Source organism: Macrobrachium rosenbergii, chromosome 51 (genome assembly GCF_040412425.1).
Source record: "Macrobrachium rosenbergii isolate ZJJX-2024 chromosome 51, ASM4041242v1, whole genome shotgun sequence".
In the NCBI taxonomy this organism is placed as follows: domain Eukaryota; kingdom Metazoa; phylum Arthropoda; class Malacostraca; order Decapoda; family Palaemonidae; genus Macrobrachium; species Macrobrachium rosenbergii.
Genome location: NC_089791.1, coordinates 20692658 through 20712803, shown reverse-complemented (window position 1 = coordinate 20712803; position 20146 = coordinate 20692658). Strand labels below are relative to the sequence as shown.

General features: G+C 40.3%; 1 protein-coding gene across 1 annotated transcript in view; it reads left to right on the top strand.

The window, feature by feature from the left end:
• Positions 1–18978, top strand: part of phtm (phantom) — a 173835-nt gene extending 154857 nt beyond the window's left edge. Inside the window, 1 exon segment of the mRNA XM_067094951.1 lies at positions 18644–18978. Coding sequence (XP_066951052.1) covers positions 18644–18831 — 188 coding nt within the window. The 3' untranslated portion in view covers positions 18832–18978.
• Positions 18979–20146: the final 1168 nt, after the last annotated feature.

The window sequence follows — 20146 nt, the reverse complement described above, 5'->3', positions numbered from 1 at the left end:
GAGGAGGAGGAGGAGGAGGAGAGGAGGAGGAGGAGGAGGAGGAGGAGGAGGAGGAGGAGGAGGTGGTTAAAAAGTTGAAAAGCAAGTGAGAAGAAAACCCGTCCAAGAAGCAGCAGAAGGATCTCACCGTGGAAAATATTTGCGAGCCGCAGGTTGCCATTGCAAGCGTCCTGTGGCTATTGAACCAGTTTCTGCATGGAACCGGTTGGACAAGAACCCGGCGGCGGCCAATCGCAATATCATGACGATCATACTCGGCTTTGCGTAAAAACTCCCCCTGTGGCACGTGGCCAGCAGATACGATAGATTCTCTGCCAAACAATGTTACGGACTGGTCAACTCTGCCTGGATTCTTAGGAGCGTGTGCCTCGTTCTTGTAGTGTCCATGATTATTCTGCCTGTGTGTGTGTGTGTGTTTTTGTGTGTGTGTTTGTGTGTGGCTAGCATTTAGCAGACTTGTGTGATCTGCATAAAAACTGCTCCATAAATAACCAGATCTTTGATCAGCTATGGCATGCGGTCTACATTAACTAGTGAGATTGCATAAATGTTAAACTAAATTGATTCTCAAAGCAGCAAGCAGCTTGTTGTGTCTTTGGGTCACATTCAAGTGCATCTTTACTAGGTGTTTTTTTTTTTTTTACTTCTTACTTCCAAGTCATGATGTGCAGGATAACATTTGTACGTTTCTGGCTTGTTGGGTAATAAGCCCCTTGTAAAACCTGCCTGCAAGTTGTTCGTTGTATCCCATCCAGAGTTGCTTGATGTATCCCATACAGAATTGTTCATTGTATCACATCCAAAGTTGTACGTTGTATCTTATCCAAAGTTGTTCGTTGTATCCCATCCAAAGTTGTTCGTTGTATCCCATCCAAAGTTGTTCGTTGTATCCCATACAGAATTGTTCATTGTATCACATCCAAAGTTGTACGTTGTATCCTATCCAAAGTTATTCGTTGTATCCCATCCAAAGTTGTTCGCTGTATCCCATCCATTTGCACTAAGTTAAGACGCACTCGTCAATTATCAGTGCCTGGTGTTATCGATAGATCGCGATAAGAGCAAATGCCGATTCCATTCTGTAGAGCTGAACATCGTCGAGATTGGTCATTACATGGATGGGTGGCTGCCACTGAATGCCAGAGTCCATTGGTAAATACTTCAACACCATTAAAACTAATGACAGACCTTGAGATGCTGTTGGGAGAGGGAAGTAGAAAAAATAAAATTCATAATAATGGTAATGACAATTATATGGAGAATAGTAAAAAAATATACTCACGCAGACTTATGGAAAGTCTGACTTTCCCAAATAGACCTTAATCGCTCTTTGGAGTTAATACCAAGATTTCTTTGTGTTCATGACCATTATTAGCATTATACTGCAATGTGAAAGTGATTAATAATAATAATAATAATAATAATAATAATATAATTTATTTCAGCTTAGGGCCATATACATGGAATTTACAAATACAATACACACAATGTAGATACAAATAATCTAGATACACAAAACACGATAAAAATAATAATCGGCTGTATCCACACATTTGCTGAAGAAGTAGAAAAAATAAAATTCATAATAATGGTAATGACAATTATATGGAGAATATTAAAAAATATATATTAAAAATTATAACAATTAAAAATACAGATTGGGGTAAGCATAATAATTTTATCAAAAGAAACTGTTAAAAAAGACCGTAGGTAGAATTTCGAAGTCATTTTATATTGAGGTTCCTTGTATTTTCTGACGCTTTGGAAGACTATATTTGCCTTATCGCAGCAGTCATTATTTTCAAGGTGCGCGATACAAATATGTTTTTATACCCTGTCTTTTTTTCACAAGTGACCTTTTTGCCATGGTCCATCTCGTCATTTTAGTTACAAGTGACATTTTGGAGATGGCACGTGAGTTTTGGGAGTTTGTAAGAGTCCGAACAGGGTTCGTGTAGTTACTAATGTAGCTTAGTCCCCACAGAAAAAAATGTATAGAGAAAAAAAAGTAGGGTTTAACCTCGAAGGAAATGATGGACTGGGAAAACTCGAGCAGAGTAAATTCCAAGGCATGGCAGTTAAATGGCAAAACTTAAGTCACCGAATCGAGCATAATGATTACTGATTCCCAGAGTAAATGTTTGCATGTGGCGGACTGGCCTCTTTTGTAGCTGCATTAGAAGAGGAAGAGTGAACTCTTCTGTTGAAACAGGAGGAGAGAGAGAGAGAGAGAGAGAGAGAGAGAGAGAGAGAGAGAGAGAGAGAGAGAGAGAGAGAGAGAGACCCTCCTTGCAGTGAGCTTAAGTTCAGTGCTAAAGGGAGCCTTTGCTCCGACAAATTTTTTCTTATTCAATCGTGTTGTAAACAGTCCAAAGTGGGACAGATACGGCCAGTGGAAAACATTCATTATTAGGTTAAAGAAAAAGTGTTATCTGTAAAACCAACAAAGGTTATAGAAGCAGATGGAGTAATTTGAACTGCCATCTTACCATAACAAATTCTAACTAACCTGAACGCTCCAGAAAGTAAATGGGAAAAATAAAACACACACACACACACACATAAAGATCGAAACTTATCTTAGAGGAACTGAAATTGAAGACATGGAAATTTCACCCACATATGCCGAGTTAGGAACAGTTTTGGAGAAACTGAAATTGAATTATAAAAAACTCACGTACAGTCATGCTCTCAGAAACTGAGTTGGAAACTTTTGGATGATTTGAAACTTGAATTTGGAAATTTCACCCACTTACAGAATGCTCTTAGAAGCTGTATTGGAAACTGTGGGGAAATCGAAACTGCAGGTATGGAAACTAAACAACAAACATACACTACTGTATGCTCTCAGAAGCAAAGTTAGGAAACTGTTTTAGAGGAATTAAAACTGATGGCATGAAAACTTCACCCATATACAGCATCCTCTCAGAAGCTGGGTTGGAAACTGTTTTGGAGAAACTGAGACAAAATATAGAAGTTTCACCCACATACAGAATGCTCTTAGAAGCTGAGTTTGAAACTGTTTGGGGAACTTTAGCTGTAAGGTATGGAAACTAAACCCACATACAGTATGCTCATAAAAGCCTTGTTGGAAACTGTCCAGGAGGAATTGAGACTGAAGGTGTGAACACCCACATGCAGAATGCTGTCACAAGTTGAGTTGGAAATTGTTTGGAGGAATTGAAGCTTAAGATATGGAAACTAGACCCACATACAGTATATGGTTAGAAAAGCCTTGTTGGAAACTGTTCTGGAGGAAATGGAACTGAAGTATGTTCTCAAAATGCTCTCAAAAGCAGAATTGATAAATGAAGAAAATACTTTGAAGAGCACCAAAGTCAGAAGATGGCTAGGAAATGAAATTTGAAGAGGTGTAAAGAGTTGTATTATCAGCAGGTCTGATAAAATCGAACTCTGGAATAAATTAGAAACAGGCAAGGGAGCACAGTTATGTCGTGAATATGTAAAAAAAAAAAAAGAAACAGATAGATGAGGGGTTGGAGATGAATTTATATGTATAGGAAGGAGTTCAGCACAAGTAGTATGGCATAGGGAGTTTTTTGGGTATTAAAAATGAAAACATCTTTGGAATAAATTCGTAATGGAGGGCAGATGATGACATGTAGGTTCACAACAAAATGGTGTATATGGTTTCTTTTTACATTAGCTTAAAATCACAGAAAGAATATACATTTCTTGACCTTCAGAAATCTACAAACTTACCTTTGCCCTTACAGGAATGCTAACCTTTGCTTTTAGGAAAAAGTATTCCTCAGTCTGAGCTGAAACCGGTCGTTGAGACTTGGTAACAAGATGTTTAACTGGAGGTAGGCAGATGAGTGTGGGAAACCCCCCACTCGCCTGCCGGAGGCAAGAACTTTCTTTGGCTGCAGTGGACTTCAGACATCTTGCTGCATTCTGACTGACTATTTGGTTGAAATTACTTCCATCATTTTATCATAAGTACCGTGTTTGTATTTTTTGTATTTTTGTTCAACGTTGCTTTTGATAAGAAAAGTGAACCATGAAAGGTGTGAAAGAATTAAGCAGGTGTTTGGCACTTAGTATTCTTGATGTTATTGTAACCAGATTTGTTGTTAGGTAGTGTAGGCCCTGCAAAGAGTGCTGGTTGGTCTCCTTTGCAGCAGAGAGGTTCAGCAGCAACAGTGAAAGGCCCAAGAGTTCACTGATTTCTCTTTCAAGGGAATTACTTCACTGATACCACTGAATTTTTTTGGCTCCTTCCTGGATTGCCCCCATCTCTCTCTCCGAACATGAGGGTGGGTGACCAGCCCACCCCCCTCTAACAGTGCTGATCCAGATGCATGTGCCAAACTTTCCTCAGATGAGACTGCAACACATGTTCATGGTGCACTTTTGCACTGTCAGGTGCTATTGCACCACTTGCCATGACAGGTGCTCATTGGATTTTTCATCTACACTGGAGTACGTGCAGATGATGTGGCCTTTTCTCAGTATTCAGGTAAGCCCATCAGAGTACGCCATTTTGGATTACCTGGCCATGGGTAAGGGCTCCTCTCTTGCTCATAATGGAGTAGTCACCTTTACCTGTAGGAGATATACACGTGTATTAAACACAGGTAATACACCTTCATTTGCTGCAGTTCCTGCTTAGACTAGTTCTCTGTGTGGTTGAAAATATTAGGACAGTGCTAGAGTAGAGTGAAGAATCATAGGCATGCCTCTTCTTCCTCCACCTAGTAGAGTTCTTCCTCATCTTCTCCTCCCTCTTCATCCTACCATAAGGAGAAGAAGAAGGGGAGCCTGTGAAGTCCTCACACAAGACTTCCCACAAGGCTTCATGAGAATGTCTTCCTTCTCCAAGGATCAGCAGAAATTTTTGTGCACATCTGGGTGAGAAGTCTGCCCTAGGTATGGTAAAATGGGCATTCCTAAGCTTGCATGCTAAGTCTTCAGAGACAAGAGGTTGGTACAGAGTCCCCTGTTCACTATCATTATCAGGAACTTGGCATGCCCAATCAGAAATTCAACTTGCTAGTCTGTTGAAACACTGCCCTCCCACATAGATAGTAAGTTCCCTACATTGAAGGCAATGGTTTGTATTCCTTTGTTTCTAATCACATATTTGTAAAGTAACTTGTATATTTCACAAGCCAGAGCCTTTTATTATAATCCTACCTCATCTGCACCACACAGTCACTAAGGCAAAGGGAAGAAGTGCTTGCTTCTGATGGGTGAGTTGGTGGTTCCCCCCCCCCCACTCACCCACCTACCTGCAATTAACTACTTGTTACCAGGTTTCATAAACTAATTTCAGCTCATTAAAGAATACCTGTACAACAGGCTTTGGTTTGTGAACTGACGATAAATCAGATTACTACTTTGAAAATTAGGGATATTTTCACTGCATACCTGTATTTGCAAACACCGAGGTACTTTATTGTCATTATAATCCATTGCAGAACTTCTTTGGGAATTGTATGGATTCTTATAAGATTTTCTTAAGTTGTATTATTTTTCATGTAATCATGTTTTAGTGTCTTCCTTTGCAGTCCATTCATTTAATTCTCATTCCCTTTTGACAGCCAGAAATTATTTTGTTTACCATCTGAAAAAAGTATTAACAGTTGCATTAAATGTGTGAGAGGGTATGCACAATGATATACTGCAGTAAGTGGTCAGCAGTTTTATTACCAAGTTTAAAACCTGCATACATGCAAACATTCATTTACACAGGAAAAGGCAAATTGCACTAAATTCATTCAAATATACAAATGGATTGCATTTTCTTTGCTACAAATCAAGTACTGTAGTAACACAACAGTTGAAAAATTCTCTTTATCATTTTTAATGTAATTCAGTAGTTTACAGCCCCTGCCATGCATTGCAGCTTACCAAAATTGAAACCAGGAATCTTTACTGATAAACGAGATTAAAAATACAGTACAGTAACGTGAATTGACGTGAGAAAGACGCTTAATCAGTAAAGCCATACAGTATTACTTGAGAGAACAAGAATGTTTATTGAAACTCAATCTAGATTGATATAAAATTATACTATTTGGTCAGTAATCTCTAAGATAGGTACATATATCAGATGTTCCCTGTACAAAGTACAAAATCTAAGCTATAACTTATCCATTAGAATACTGTGCAAGAGTCATTCAGTATAGATGAATAGGATAAGCTGTTTTCCATCAAGAATTGATTGTCACATGGTAATGAGATGAACATGTTAAGAGACTGTGCAGGAGCTTAGGCAATTGAAAAAATAACAATTTACATTAAAAGAAAAATTGGGGTCAGTTGAAATGATCTTGCATGTGAGAAAATGTGCGATCCCTTCTGGGATGATGTGCATCATCGTGGAGAGACTACACCTTGTCTTGACTTGCTTTCATGTCAGTACAAGCTGTTTTGAATTAATTTAGGAGTAATAAGCGGCCTTTTATGAAAACTTTTCTATGGAATCTAAGTGCTTGCAGTAGGCATTATGATTGGTTGAAACGGGTAACTGGTTTCCTGTTTGATTTGACCTTGTTTTGGAAAAATTCAGGGTCTGCCTGGCATTTGTTGTCATATTGACAAGTTCTGGATTTCAACAGTAACTCAGAGGATCAACTGGTTTATGGTCTTGTTTTTGCAGTAAATTTTGTCATACAGACAAGTTCTGGATTTCCAACTGTAAATCAGAGGATCAACTGGCAGTGAAAAACAAATTATGGTCTTGGCAGGATTAAATCCAATTTGTCATACAGACAAGTTCTGGATTTCCAACAGTAAGCTCAGAGGGATCAACTGGCAGTGAAAAACAAATTATGGTCTTGGCAGGATCTTTGCAGTAAATCCAATTTGTCATACAGACAAGTTCTGGATTTCCAACTGTAAGTTCAGAGTGGCAGTGAAAAACAAATTATGGTCTTGGCAGGATCTATGCAGTAAATACAATTTTGTTCCTAAGGAAATAGAAATACACTTTATACAGGAGTATTTTTCAGCACAAGCTGAAATCAGGCATTAAAACTTGGTAACAAGATACTTATCTGTTGAAGATGGGGAAGTACCCTTCACTCGCATTCCATACTACATATTTCACTTTTCTTTCAGCTGCCATATGGTTCAGGTGTGCTGTGCTTTTGTCATAACTACAGTTGAGAAATTTGGCTGAGCAGCCTGCTCACTTTGACTGTGCTTGTTCTTATTACTTATTGCCTTAATAGTTGTATTTTCACGTGATGGAGAATAAACATAAGCAGTGCTGTTGTGAGGGTCATGGCCATTCTTGTGGGCAGTTCATGTCTCCCATAATGGTAGAGCCACATGCTTATTATGCTTCCTGTGGAGTGAAGACCTGCATGAGGACTTCTCCTTGTAGGGCGTGTCCTGTTTGTGATTCACTGCAGTGGGTTACGTTTGGCAAGAGAAGGAAGGAGGACAAGAAGCATTTGCCAGCTTCATGGGGGGGATGGGATCCCACCAAAACCTTCCATTCCTGTCACACTACCTAGTAGTTCTACTCCTCAAACTGCACATACCTGTTTGTCTGAGAACGAAGCAGCTGCTGAGGGAGGTGCTCCTTCTGCAGCTGCCTTGCCCACAATTTCATATGATCATGACATTCAAGGTACACATTTCCATCATTGTAATAGTACCTGAGAAAAATATGCCCTATGCTGAATATTACAGGTTAGTCCTTCTTTCACAGTATTCCTCAACATCCTGGCAGAGGAGAAGAACCTGCCACATAAGCCTTCTCTTTACGTATAGTTTTAGCTACGGTTGTCTCTGTTACTGTGCTTGCAGCTACACCAGCTTTGTCATTTACTGCAAAAGGGGGGAATCCTTTTGTTTCAGAAATGCTTCCAGTGGCAGATCCTCCAGGGGGTGTTCATCTTCAGGCCCAGCATTGGCAAGCCCTTTGGTACATACTGCAAGTAGGACCAATGAGAAGATGGGGGAACAGAACGCGCTGTGATTTACATCGTCTTCCTCCTCATTGTTAGACTTCCTGCTTCTCGTCCTCGGAATTTCTTCCATTGCGTAGGTGGAAGAAGGGGAATTCTAAGGCCATGTGTAAAAGTCCAGGCAGAATTCTCTCTTCCCCTCTTCCTTTTTTTTTAAAGGAAGCAAAGATACTAGGTTACTAGTGATTGTCATATGTCTGGTAGGGCTGGCACTGCCTGCCCACTTAGACACTAGGTCTCATCCTGCCTCATCCAACTTCAAGCTCTTGGGTTCATGCCTGGACGAATTCTGAGAGTCTTGTTTGCTCTTCTCAAACTCAGTCAGATAACTGGGGTCAGGCAGTTGCAAGAGACAACCCTTCTCCCTATATCTCAGGGGAGTTACATAGAGAAGGGCATGCACAATACATTCGCCTGCTGCTCCCATTACTCTTAGGGAAGAGTAGTGATGAGTCCAACACCAAAAGGCCACTCTCAAGTGAAACCTGTCTGGAGAAGAGAGAGACAATCATGTCTCTCTTTTGAAAGAATAGGTTCCACCCAGTGGTGGGCACTCTGGTGTGCCAGAAAAGTAGCTTTACCTCTGGACACCAGAAATCTCAGAAAACACCTCTCATTCAGAGATGAGATGCCTATCACAGAGAAGTCTGTTAGTGTGTTTAACCACAGGTCAAGCTACGAAGGCATGGAGGACTCCAAGGTGTTTGCCTCTGAAGCAAAGAGCAAAGACTGATGGAGACAGGTAAGGAGGAGGTAGTTAGTCAGTGGGCAGACTGTCGAGTCCAACTGCAGTGAGGTAACTCCGAATCTTTGCAGCATGTAGTAGTACCCCTCTCATGTGATGTGTCAGGTGCAGGAGTTTGCCCAATTTGCTATGGGAAAAGGAACTTCTTGACCTTCAGGAAAAGGTGCTCACTCCAAAACACCAATTAGCTAACTGTGACCAGGCCAACCTAACCAAGGGCAGCACCTCTGTAACTTTCCTGAAGGTTACATCCACAGACAAGGCTGCTGGCAGGTACAAAGGCGAGTTTGCCTCCCAGACATTGTTCTGCTAATGGATGAGTGAAATAACCTCTCAAAAGTGCTGTTCCAGCTCTCCATGCAAGAGTTTCAGAGGAGCAGGACCCTCAGATCTCATCAGCTCCCCTAGGACCAAGCTGCAACTTCTGTGGGCAAAGGTGTCATGCCAACTCTGCTCCCTTGCTTGCTCTCAATCCCACACTGAACCAGATGAGCCTTCTGCAAGATAAGACTTGTGAGACCCAGGAGAGTAACGATCGGAACCGAGTTTCGACAGTGACTCAGATGTTCCCCTGCTCCTAGACTTGGTAGCCACTAAGCCAGTTGACATAGGAAAAGAACAAGCACACCACCCCTCCAACTCCCCTCCTGCCCATGTAGTGAACACTACATATGAGAGGTGGCAAAGATCAAAGAGCCCTCTCCCTCCAGTGAGAGCTCTTGGGGTGGAGTACACATAAGCCATGCTGGAAAGTGGTGCAGGTTCCCTCCTGTGGCTTCCCGAAGGAGGGCAAGAAGGAGAACCTACACTGTTGCTAGAACAGGGTAGGTTCTCCTTCTCACCATCCTTCAGGAAGTCATGGGAGTGAATCTGCACCACTTTCCAGCAAGGCTTATGTGCTCTCCACCCCCAAGAGCTCTCACTGGAGGGAGAGGGCTCCTTTGATCTCTTCCACTTTTCATGTGTGGTGTTCACTACATGGGTAGGAGGGGAGGGGGAGCAGAGGGATGGTACATGTGCCTTTTCTGTTCCTATGTCAACTAGCTGCAGTGGCTACTGAGCCTAGGAGCAGGGAAACACCTGCGTCATTGTTGAAACTCAGTCCCAATAGTTACTCTGCTGGGTCTCACAAGTCTTATCTTGCATGAGGCTTGTCTGGCTCAGTGCAGGATTGAGAGCAGGCAAGGGAGCAGAGCTGGCATGACACCCTTGCCCAAAGAAGTTGCAGGTCGGTTCCTAAGGGAGCTGATGGGATCCAAGAGCCCTGCTCCTCTGAAACTCCTAAAGGCAGAGTTGAAGCAGCACTTCTGTGAGGTTATTTCACTCATCCATGAGCAGAACGTCAGGGAGGCAACCTTACCTTTGTACTTGCCAACAGCCTTGTGTATGGATATTAACCTTCAGGAAAGTTACAAAGGTGCTGCCCTTGGCCAGGTTGCCCTGGTCACAGTTAGCTTGTGGTGTTTTGGGGGCTGTGATCACCTTTATCTGCAGTCTGGAAGTTCCTTTTCCCACAGCAAATTGAGCAAAGTTGTCCACCTGACCCATCACGTGAGAGAGGTACTACAAGATGGAAGATTTGCAGGTTACTCCACTGCAGTTAGACTCAACAGTCTGTCCACTGACAAACTACCTCCTTCTTAATTGTCTCCATCAATCTTTGCTCTTTGCTTCAGAGGCAAACACTGTGGAGTCCTCCATGGCTTCTCTCCAAACATTCTCATAGCTTGACCTGTGGTTAAACACACTGACAAACTTCTCTGTGATAGGCATCTCATCTCTGAATGAGAGAGCATTTTTCAGGAGATTCCTGGTGTCCAGAGGTAAAGTTTTTTACTTTTCTGGCACATCAGGGTGCCAACCAGTGGGTGAGCCTAGTCCTTCAAAGAAGAGACATGGTTGTCTCTGCTCTCCTTCAGACAGGTTTCACTTGAGAGTGGTCTTTTGGTGTGGAACAGTTTGGTGTTGGACTCATCGTTACTCTTCCCTAAGAGTACTATGGGTGTAGCAGTTGATCAACCATGCAGCATTCAGATAGATCTTTTGGTTCAAAAGCAGCTACTGCTAAACCTGAAAGTTCAACGAAGCCTTTGACATCTGGGTCAATAAAGAAAGACTGTCATGCTGAAGCCCAAACAGGTACCCCAATCTCTTTAAGAAAGATGGGAGAGTCTTTCAAGCCCTATTGTCTACACTCGTCAGCTGCTGCCAAGAAAGGAAGAAAGGGGAAGAAGGAAGGGGTTGGGTGGCCATCCTATGCCTTTGTTGCCATGAAATTGCCTCCACTCCCTGCTCCTTATGGCAGGGGCAGGAAGTGGAGTCTCTGGTTGTGTTAGTCCTTCAAGGATGGATAAGATGGGGAACAGCACAGCTGGTGCTGGGGTCCATCAAACAACTCCACGCTTTTGATAGATTTGAAGGATGTGTAGTTTCCAGTACCAATTCATCAAAGCTGTCAGAAGTACCTACGCTATGTCTGCAACTGGACCATTGACCAGAACAAAATGTTATGCTTTGGACCATCAATAAACCCTCAAGTATTTTTTACTTGAGTCGCCACCTTAGTCTTAGCTTGGGCCTGCTCAAGGGGTATTTGCTTACTGCAGTACCTGGACAGTTGGTTAGTCCTGGCACCCTCAGAGGCAGGGGTCTTTCAGGTAAGATTGCTATCTCACCTTTTGTCATGATTTTGGGGTCATGATCAACTGGAAGAGATAGTGGCACAGTTCCTGTCCTGGCAGGAACAACCAGCTTGGCTTTGGCAGATGACCCTAGGTCATTTGTCATCTGAGGTGAACTCATGTCTCATGAGCAGAATCACGTCAATTTAGTAGTAACTGAAGCAGTTTTACATAATCTTCCTCCTTGGCTTGTTCCTCTCAAGTGGGAGGTGAAGAGGGCCCTAGTTTGGTGGCTGAACAACAGAAACCTCTTGAAGGAAGTTCCTCTGAACTCTCAACCTCTAGAAATACTTCTGTTCTCAGACTCACTGAAGGAGGGGCAGGGTGCACATCTGAGAGAGTTCACTTCAGGTATGTGGCAAAAGAATTCTCGTCTGCACCCCAACAGTCTAGAAATGTAGTAGTGCAGTCAATGTTGCAAGCATTTTAGGAGCAGTTAAGAGATCACTGGATGGTGGGAGAGTGGATGTATGAACAGTGGAGAGACCAGCAACCACTGTTCAACTTTAGCTGGAGATTCACCACCAACAGCCAGGGAAAGCACCGATCTAGTGTTTTAATTGTTCAGAAGTCCCTTTCTTTCATTTAACTCCCATTTTTTAAATGCCTCCTGTAGCTGCTTAACCTCTACCTCTTGGAATTCCTCAGGCTCAGCAAACAACATGGTTACAACAATGTATGAGCACGTGATATAAAAGAATAAAATGGCAATGACAGCCTCATTCTCACAGTTGAGGTTAATCAACTTTTGAGTACACAAATGTTGGTATTGCAGTGAAGATGTATCATTAGTAATGTAACAAGCTATTATAACTTCTATTTTGTCATATCTGCAAAACATGTTACAAACTAAATGTTTTTTAAAACTGGCAAAAAAAGAATGTTTATCTCTGACTGTTTCAACCTTTAAATGTCATTAGTGACATTAATATTAATACAGTATTGTGCAAATACATTCACTGAACTGAATTGTAATAATGAAAATGAAAAACTCAACAGAAAATCGTGAGTACATGGCAAGCAACTATTGATAAGTTTGCAATAGAGCAGTACCTTCATACTTGACCTTTTAGACATTGTTAATATACAAATTTTATGAACTATTAAAATCATAGGTAATCAAAGTCAACAAAAATTGGAAGAAAGAAAATTTAAAGCTACAGCACACAGACTCTCACTAAACATGTCACAGAGGCCAGAGATATGTAACATCTGTGTGGTGTAGGTAGAATGACCACATATGATCCAGGATGTCGAGGGACTGTGGCCACTGGTGACTACGGGATATGGTTGCTAGAACTCAAGGTCGACGAAGGACAAGGTTGACCCCGTTCCGGGCATCATTAGGAAATGGACAACAGTTACTGTATAATTCAGTGCAAGAAAAGTCCAACAACCTTCAGTACCTAGATGAAAACCCTGTAACATACATGCAAGCATTCATTACATAAAAAATACAGTAGACACAAAATTCACTCAAATACAATATACTGACTTTGCTACAAAACAGCTAACTAGTTTCATTTGCAAACAGCAACAAGTTTCATTTTAAAAATTCTCTAACATTATTTCTTTAATACAAGAAGTCAGTCACAGGCTTAATTAAAATGCAGTTTTCAAGAGATATAACCTTGACTGGTTAAATGTACGTTGAAAAAGTAATGGCTGAAAATGAAGATGAAATCAATGATGTAGTAAGACTTGACAGGAAAAGCGTTCGACAGGTACATATATCCCGATCATCCCTTTACTTAGTACAAAGTATAAACTGTAACTCACGTAAAAAGGTGGTGATGGAGTTGCATACAAAATATTACTGAATAGATAACCACCTTCATTTCAGTACAGTACACTCTTTTGTCACCGAGCGAAATACAGGACGTTTTGCCTCGTCAGATAACTCCTGGTGCACTTGAATTCCGAAAAACGAACGTTAGAGCAAAGCTGAGAATCTTCTCAGAGCTTTTCAAAATGATAAAGGATACTAACCATCCCCAGTTAAAGTAATATGGTACTGGCTGATAAATGGTGATAACTAAGCCGTTGAAACCACAACCTGTTATATTACTCTTTAGACACAAAGGAAGGTAGAGCATTCCACCTTTTAAAAGGTGGCCACATGCAATCAAAAGTTTTGAGTAGCTTTGCAATGTCGTTTAAGAAAATATTTCCTAAATTTTGTTTTCGATTCGCTATTATATCTGTCAAAAGCTCTCCACTCAACCTACTTCAATAGTAAGTAACATCACTAAAATGTGATTAACTGATATTTATAAAACTTGTTTTGCTAACAAAGCTATCAAGTAAATTTCGTAGCTTTCACGAATATAAAAATTCAAAGAAAAAACCCGTCTGCTGATTACCTGTAAAATTAATGCCTTCCCACAAAAAAACTGTCGCCAGTTGCCTAGTGTAGAATCTTCCCCCACATGCGAACTCGGCAAGATCCATTTACTCACCTTTCTATCTTATCAGGTAAAAGCATATTAGAGTGAAAGTAAAAGAAAAAAATTCACCATTTATCCTTTACAATTACGAGCACATCCATGGATATAGTATACCTTACTAGTAAATCAAACGTATTCTTATGTGAATTTATTTAGAGGGTGGAAACTCCATGAAAAACCGAGTAAACAGATCTGAGAAAACACGCGGCTTTGGGCTTTAATTTTTTTTTTTTAATAGAGTGAAAAAAGAAAATCTCATAAAGGGGGCGCGCATGGCATGGCATGCCATTCTTCTCTTCTCATCTCTTCTCTTCTCTTTCGCCCGTCCCAGGAAGGCTACACGTGCTTCTGGCGACGATGTATTCTTTGTCAAAGGTTGGCTGTTTTGAACGCGGCTGCTCTTGTTTGGAAGCTTCCTTGTTCCACTGTCACCTCTGGTTAACCTGCTCCCGTGACATGTCAACCTCTCTTGTCTGCCTGCCTACTGACCAAAGAGGAGCTTGTCTGCCTCCCATCAACCCCAAAATGCCTCTACGCTACCCCTACCCCTTTCGAAGGCTGAATCAACCCCATTGTTACCTGTTGTTCTTCTGGCTGAGCGCTTAAAAGGACTCGCGGACTACGCGGAGTAATTGATGCCACGGAGTACCTCTGACGGCGCAGTTGACACGTCGAATGTTTCGTCACTGAAGGTAGCACGGGAAATGCACCCGAGACAAAGAAGAGAAGGAGGAATTAAATCGACACAAGAAAAAAAAGGGAGAGGAGGAAAGAGAATGACATTGAGAAATTATGAAGAGAAGAAGCGGGTTAAAGAACGGGAGGACGCGCTGCACAGAATTCTATCGGTCACCATCAAATGTCCGCATTGCATATATTACAGGAGTGTCATTGTGTAAAAGCTCAGAGATTAGATACAATTGCAGCTTTAAGGTATTTCGAGCTGAAGGGCAAATGACTGTCTCGACAGTGCATAGCTGCAGAGTTGCGTCAATGAACAAGGAGATTGTCAACCCTATATAACTGACCCATGGCAGAAAGCTCAAACGCTGACTTATTTCGATAAAACAAACAAATCACTGTCTTTTATTGCTTGCTTGTGTAATATGACGTTTTGATTGTTTAAATTGGTATATTAAAACATCTTCCAAAAATACGGTCTGCTATAGTAGTAAAGGAGGATATTTGGTTAGAACCAGGATCCAGAGAAGAACTGGATCCTAGTTAGAACCTCTCTGTAATTTTCCTGTGAATATATCCCTCGTTTCTGTTCTAACTTCAAAACACATAAATCCAATAATACACTTTTGTCCGACAAAGCAGTCGTGTCATACATCGGCTGAAGAAGTCATTGCCCCGCCACATGAACAAAAGGGAACGTTAACTTATCATAAATCGTTGCAGATGACAAGGTCGCTTTCAGAAATAGCCAGCGTGCTACTCACGAGTGACGTGCGCACGGCGGTCAGAAGAGAGACACCATAGATCTCAAGATTAATAATCTAACGGGTAGTGCCTTGATTAAACTTATATAAACTTGCAGTTCTCGTTCTTTCCCTTATTGGTATTATGCTGTTAGTGTCAGCATTGCGAGCAAAATACAACTGAAACCACTTCTTAATTATGAAGGTCTTATTGATCATCCAAAATTCAGGTAATTGCAAGTTATGCGCTAAATTTATGTGAAACAGATCAAAATATAAGGGAATGTACAAACCAAACTGCGACTGATAGACCGATATATTTTTGCCTTTGACACATGCAAAGAAGATTTGTATAAGAAACTCCTCAAATGAAATGCCAAGATGAATACATTTTCGGGTTTGTTTCTGCCTGTATATTTGATAATTGCTAGGGGAGGTGAGTAGTCTCTTGGGATGTTTTCATGATTAAACAATTTAAACGGTCTTTACTATGTACCACTATTCCTTGTGATTTCTTGGCATTAAAAAGGAACTTTAGTAATTGAACTGGATCGAGTCTTATTGTGAAATTCGTAATAACGTTTACGCTTGTTATCGACCTGTTGGATTGCTGGCTAATACAGATTATTAATGGCCTCAAGCTAACATAGTATATTCCCCTTTTAATCTGCTTGGAGTGTCATTTCTGCACTAACGACCTTCCTTAAACCAAACGCTTTAACACGTTCACCTCTTTTTAAATGCTTGTTTTGTCATCCCTATACTACCCTAAAATGGAAGACTGCGTTATCTGCAAAAATACAAAACTGAGAAAAATGGTAGATGCTGCAGTTTTCCCTTGCCTCATTATTGATTTTGCAAATGCTACAAATGGTATCCCCTAATTACCCGTGGAAAGCATTGAAGAATTCTGAAACTGCAGTAACTTCTGTAGTGTGTTTCTCAGTCTCGAAAATTTTGCATATACTACAGTTTTCCATTTTAGGGCAGTATATATCTGTAAGGTGTCCAGAATGCATTAAGCTATATAATTCAGTTTTACTCATAACTACTTAGGTTTGTTACTTTAAATAAATTAAGCTCAAAATTATTCGATTGCCCTTAACCTCAAGGACTCAGAACTTGCACGATTTCTTTTTTTTTTTATTCACACTTGTCAATTTGCCTTGACTTATCATCCCTATACCTGATTATCCGGTTTTCATGAACAAATGTCGTCAGAGCCATTCATCTGCATCGATTTTCAAAACTTTCTTCTGATTCTGCTCTGCGTAACGAAACCTCATCGACCTCCGCTTCTAAATATCAGAAACAGCCGGTTTTGGAAGATGCATTATCATTCGCTTCTGGTAAAGCAGAGGTAGTAAGTAGGCTTGCTTGACTTACAAATACCCTTCTGGTTCTAATGAACGGAAACCGGTTCCACTGACGTACCAGGAAACTGAAGATGTTTATCTTAGATTTTTATTTTTCCATTTTTGTATTTGTTTGTCTACAGCGAGTTCGTAATTTGAAATACTAATTAAATGTAGTAAATTTTCATTAGAACGGAAGCAGATCGTGAAGAATTCACATAAGGGTTGTTCTGATGGGAAAAGAGCTGTGATTTATCATTCTCCAGGTGTGTAGGAAACGGCTACCCTACTCAGAACCCCTGCAACTGATACATGAAGATGAAACCGCACCTTCAGCTCTTGAATATCATGAGTCGAATGCAAAGCCAGCGAACACAATTACCGGATGCTTTGGGAGTTACGGTGCGAAGCCCCAGTAAGCGGATTTAGGTTATTCTGAGTTAGTTCAAACGTTTTTAATAGAATCGCGATAAGTTTGTTAAGAGAAACTTCCAAGTGAATGATTTACCCAAAATACTGACTGGTTAAGAAACGTAAATTCGAGTACGCCTAAATTTTAAAACAAAGGAATTTTAATAGTTGTTGTAGAATGTGAACTTGGTTATCAGCAACGTGACCACGTCTACAGTGTGACAGCTAATGAAAACCGGTAAACAATCAAACTGTAAAGAGACCAGTAAAGTGTATTAAAAGAATGAGTCTTCGTTAAAGACTATGATCACGTGAATGGGACTGAGGAACGAAAATCAAATCGCCGTAGGCGAAAAGGAGGGAACAGGAGAGAACAAGATGAACACACCACTTGAACAAAAACCAGAATCGATATAATATTGTAGCCCCTGCCAATAACAAATATTTGTTGAGAAAACCCTTGCAGTGTAGTCACTTTGCCTACAGTAGGCCAGAGAGAACTGCAGTGCAAAGTTCCTTTATTTTCTGAGAAGAAATGTAAGACTGGCGAGTCAAAAAGGTCAGGATATTGTTAGTAAATATGAGATTTTTAAGTCTTATTTTAAATTCGTAGGGATTCAGAAGCATTGACAAATAAATGGAAATATATCTCTTTTACCAAGTAGTTAAGTAAATTTCCGATAAGGGACACTGCTGCTCTTAAAACGCAAATTACATTTATAACACAGATCTTTTAAAAGAAAGCAGCTTTGCTTTGTGTTCCACAAAAGAATGCAGCTACGCAAAAGCTTTAGAAATAGGGAAAGCTGGCTTTCCTTGAGAAACAACAAAGGGTGTTTGAGGATCAACAGAGAGTAAACAGTACAGTTTTACAAAGTAAACGAGAAATGATCGTGACAAATCAAATGGCAAGCAAAGGGCTAAGAAAGAGATCATAATATATCGATTGCTTCTACCCTTACCTGAAGCTTGTAGTGACCAAAGTTTCCAGTAATCTCCACACACAAAAAAATGCAATAACAAACGCAAGCTGCATCAAAGTAAAAACTTTTAATTAGAGAGAAGCAACAGCTGATTATGTGCTTGTATGTCATTAAACTGACTCAGCAAGTGGACTAATTTCTCTCGGAATCAACGGGGTTTTCCAGAGAAATTAACGAGCAAAGGATATCTACAATTCGATTTTTCTTCACTTTCCACGATTAGATAGAAAAGATGCATCGACTATGGTAATAATGAAGTTTATACTCCTCAACTCCTCACTCCCCTAACACCAACTACGTACAATTATTTAGTGAAAACAGAATATGATAATTATTAGAGTATTAAATCCGATCCATATTACATCCTTCCATCATGCATTTTAACGTTTATACGTCTGGTTTAAGTTTTCAGATATATTTTTGTGGCTGTTGAACTTCATTTCCTCACTCTCTGGATACGCCTGTCGCTACAAGGCCTTGGCAGACGAAAGCTTTATTGTGACGAGCGTATTCATAAGTGTGAAAAAATCGAGTAGTCAAGATGTTACTGAGCCATGTATAATAAGTGCCTGATATAAATTACCGGTACATTCTGTATAATTACTAATGATATAAATATGGTCAATAACTTAATTTTCTTCCACCCCGCAGGCCGTCGCATGTGCATAGGAGACGAGTTCGCCAAGATGATCCTCTTCGTGTTCACGACCCGGATTTTGCTCAAATTCCAAGTGAGTCTGGAAAACAGGGATCCAGAAGACGATCCGGCGAAAGATCCAGTGTGTGGGATCACCCTCACGCCTAGACCTTGCAAGCTGATCTTTACAAGAAGGATGTAGAATTATCTAAAGTATTTTCTTTTTATCGCACGACAATAATCTGAGTCTCTTTGTATCCAGAAAATACGAGTATTTTTGTCATTGTCATAAATACGAATTTCATCATACCTTTCTTCGTTCTTACTCTAATGCTTTTATTGACAGACAAAATTGAATTGTTTCTTACAGTATAGTACTATAACTGTGGCACTGATGAATATTAATAGGATTACTCTGTTTGTGGAACAAAACATCTGTCCAATTTAGTTAATAAAATCTAATGAAATTGTGTTCGTAATTTTCAACCTGTCACTGACTAACTTTAGCATCTGAACAGAAAAAGGAAAACTCCAGTCAAGTCTTTTCTTCGGTCTGACTGGAAAGAGTAAAAGGAAGAAACCTGTAGACGCCTCCAGTTCCATGAAGTGTGAGAAGTAATTTTTGAAAGCGGATAACGGAAAGAACGTAAATAAGAACAGTCATTCAACAGAGTAACAGAGTAACGAGATCTTTATACTAGCCATTAAAAAAAAAGTGAACCGTCCATATCGTTATTTCAGAGTATCGGAAAATTAGTTCTCACTCTATACCCGTGAAGGAATGACCAATTCGTAAAAGGTTTTTAGGTAAATTTTCCCTGACCCTGATGTGAAAAACACATTGGATAATTGTTGCTTTTACCTTTGTCAAGACATGCATAATTTCAAAATTGTAAAAATTAAAAAAGGCACATCCCCAGAATACTGAAAGTCATAGATATCTGGAGAACAAATGTCGAAAATCTGTCTATTGCAAATCAATATTTAAAAGGTAGTTCAGCGATTATACAGAAATTTACATTATTTTTGCTTTCATTAGCTAAATATAGCAGAAAAACTCGGAAAAACTCTGAACAAAATGTTCTTCGACGGACAGTTTCCTGCCACGTTTAATACAACCGCATGAAGTACAGTTTCGCTACAGCTGACGAAGCCAAATTGTCGCCCTTGGTCTCGTAAACGAGAGAACACCGGATCTGATAAAAATAAACGTAAACAAGGCGCAAGACAACGAGGCTGTTCGAGAAATGCAGAATCGGAGAGCTCTCAAAGTACACTAAAGATTCAGACCTTCAATTTTTCAAATGTCAAAAAGCCTTCTTATTTAGGCGATGACATTTTCGTGAACGTCAATTTCATTAATCGTGAAACCAAGATAATTTTTATCTCGGCACGATATGAGTTTTACTGAAGATAGTTTACCAATACCGTCAGCATGATGGAGCCATTACCCCATGTTAAAAGTATCTAGGTAAAAAAGAACTCACAATATTTCCCAGATAGTGACCCCCAAGGGT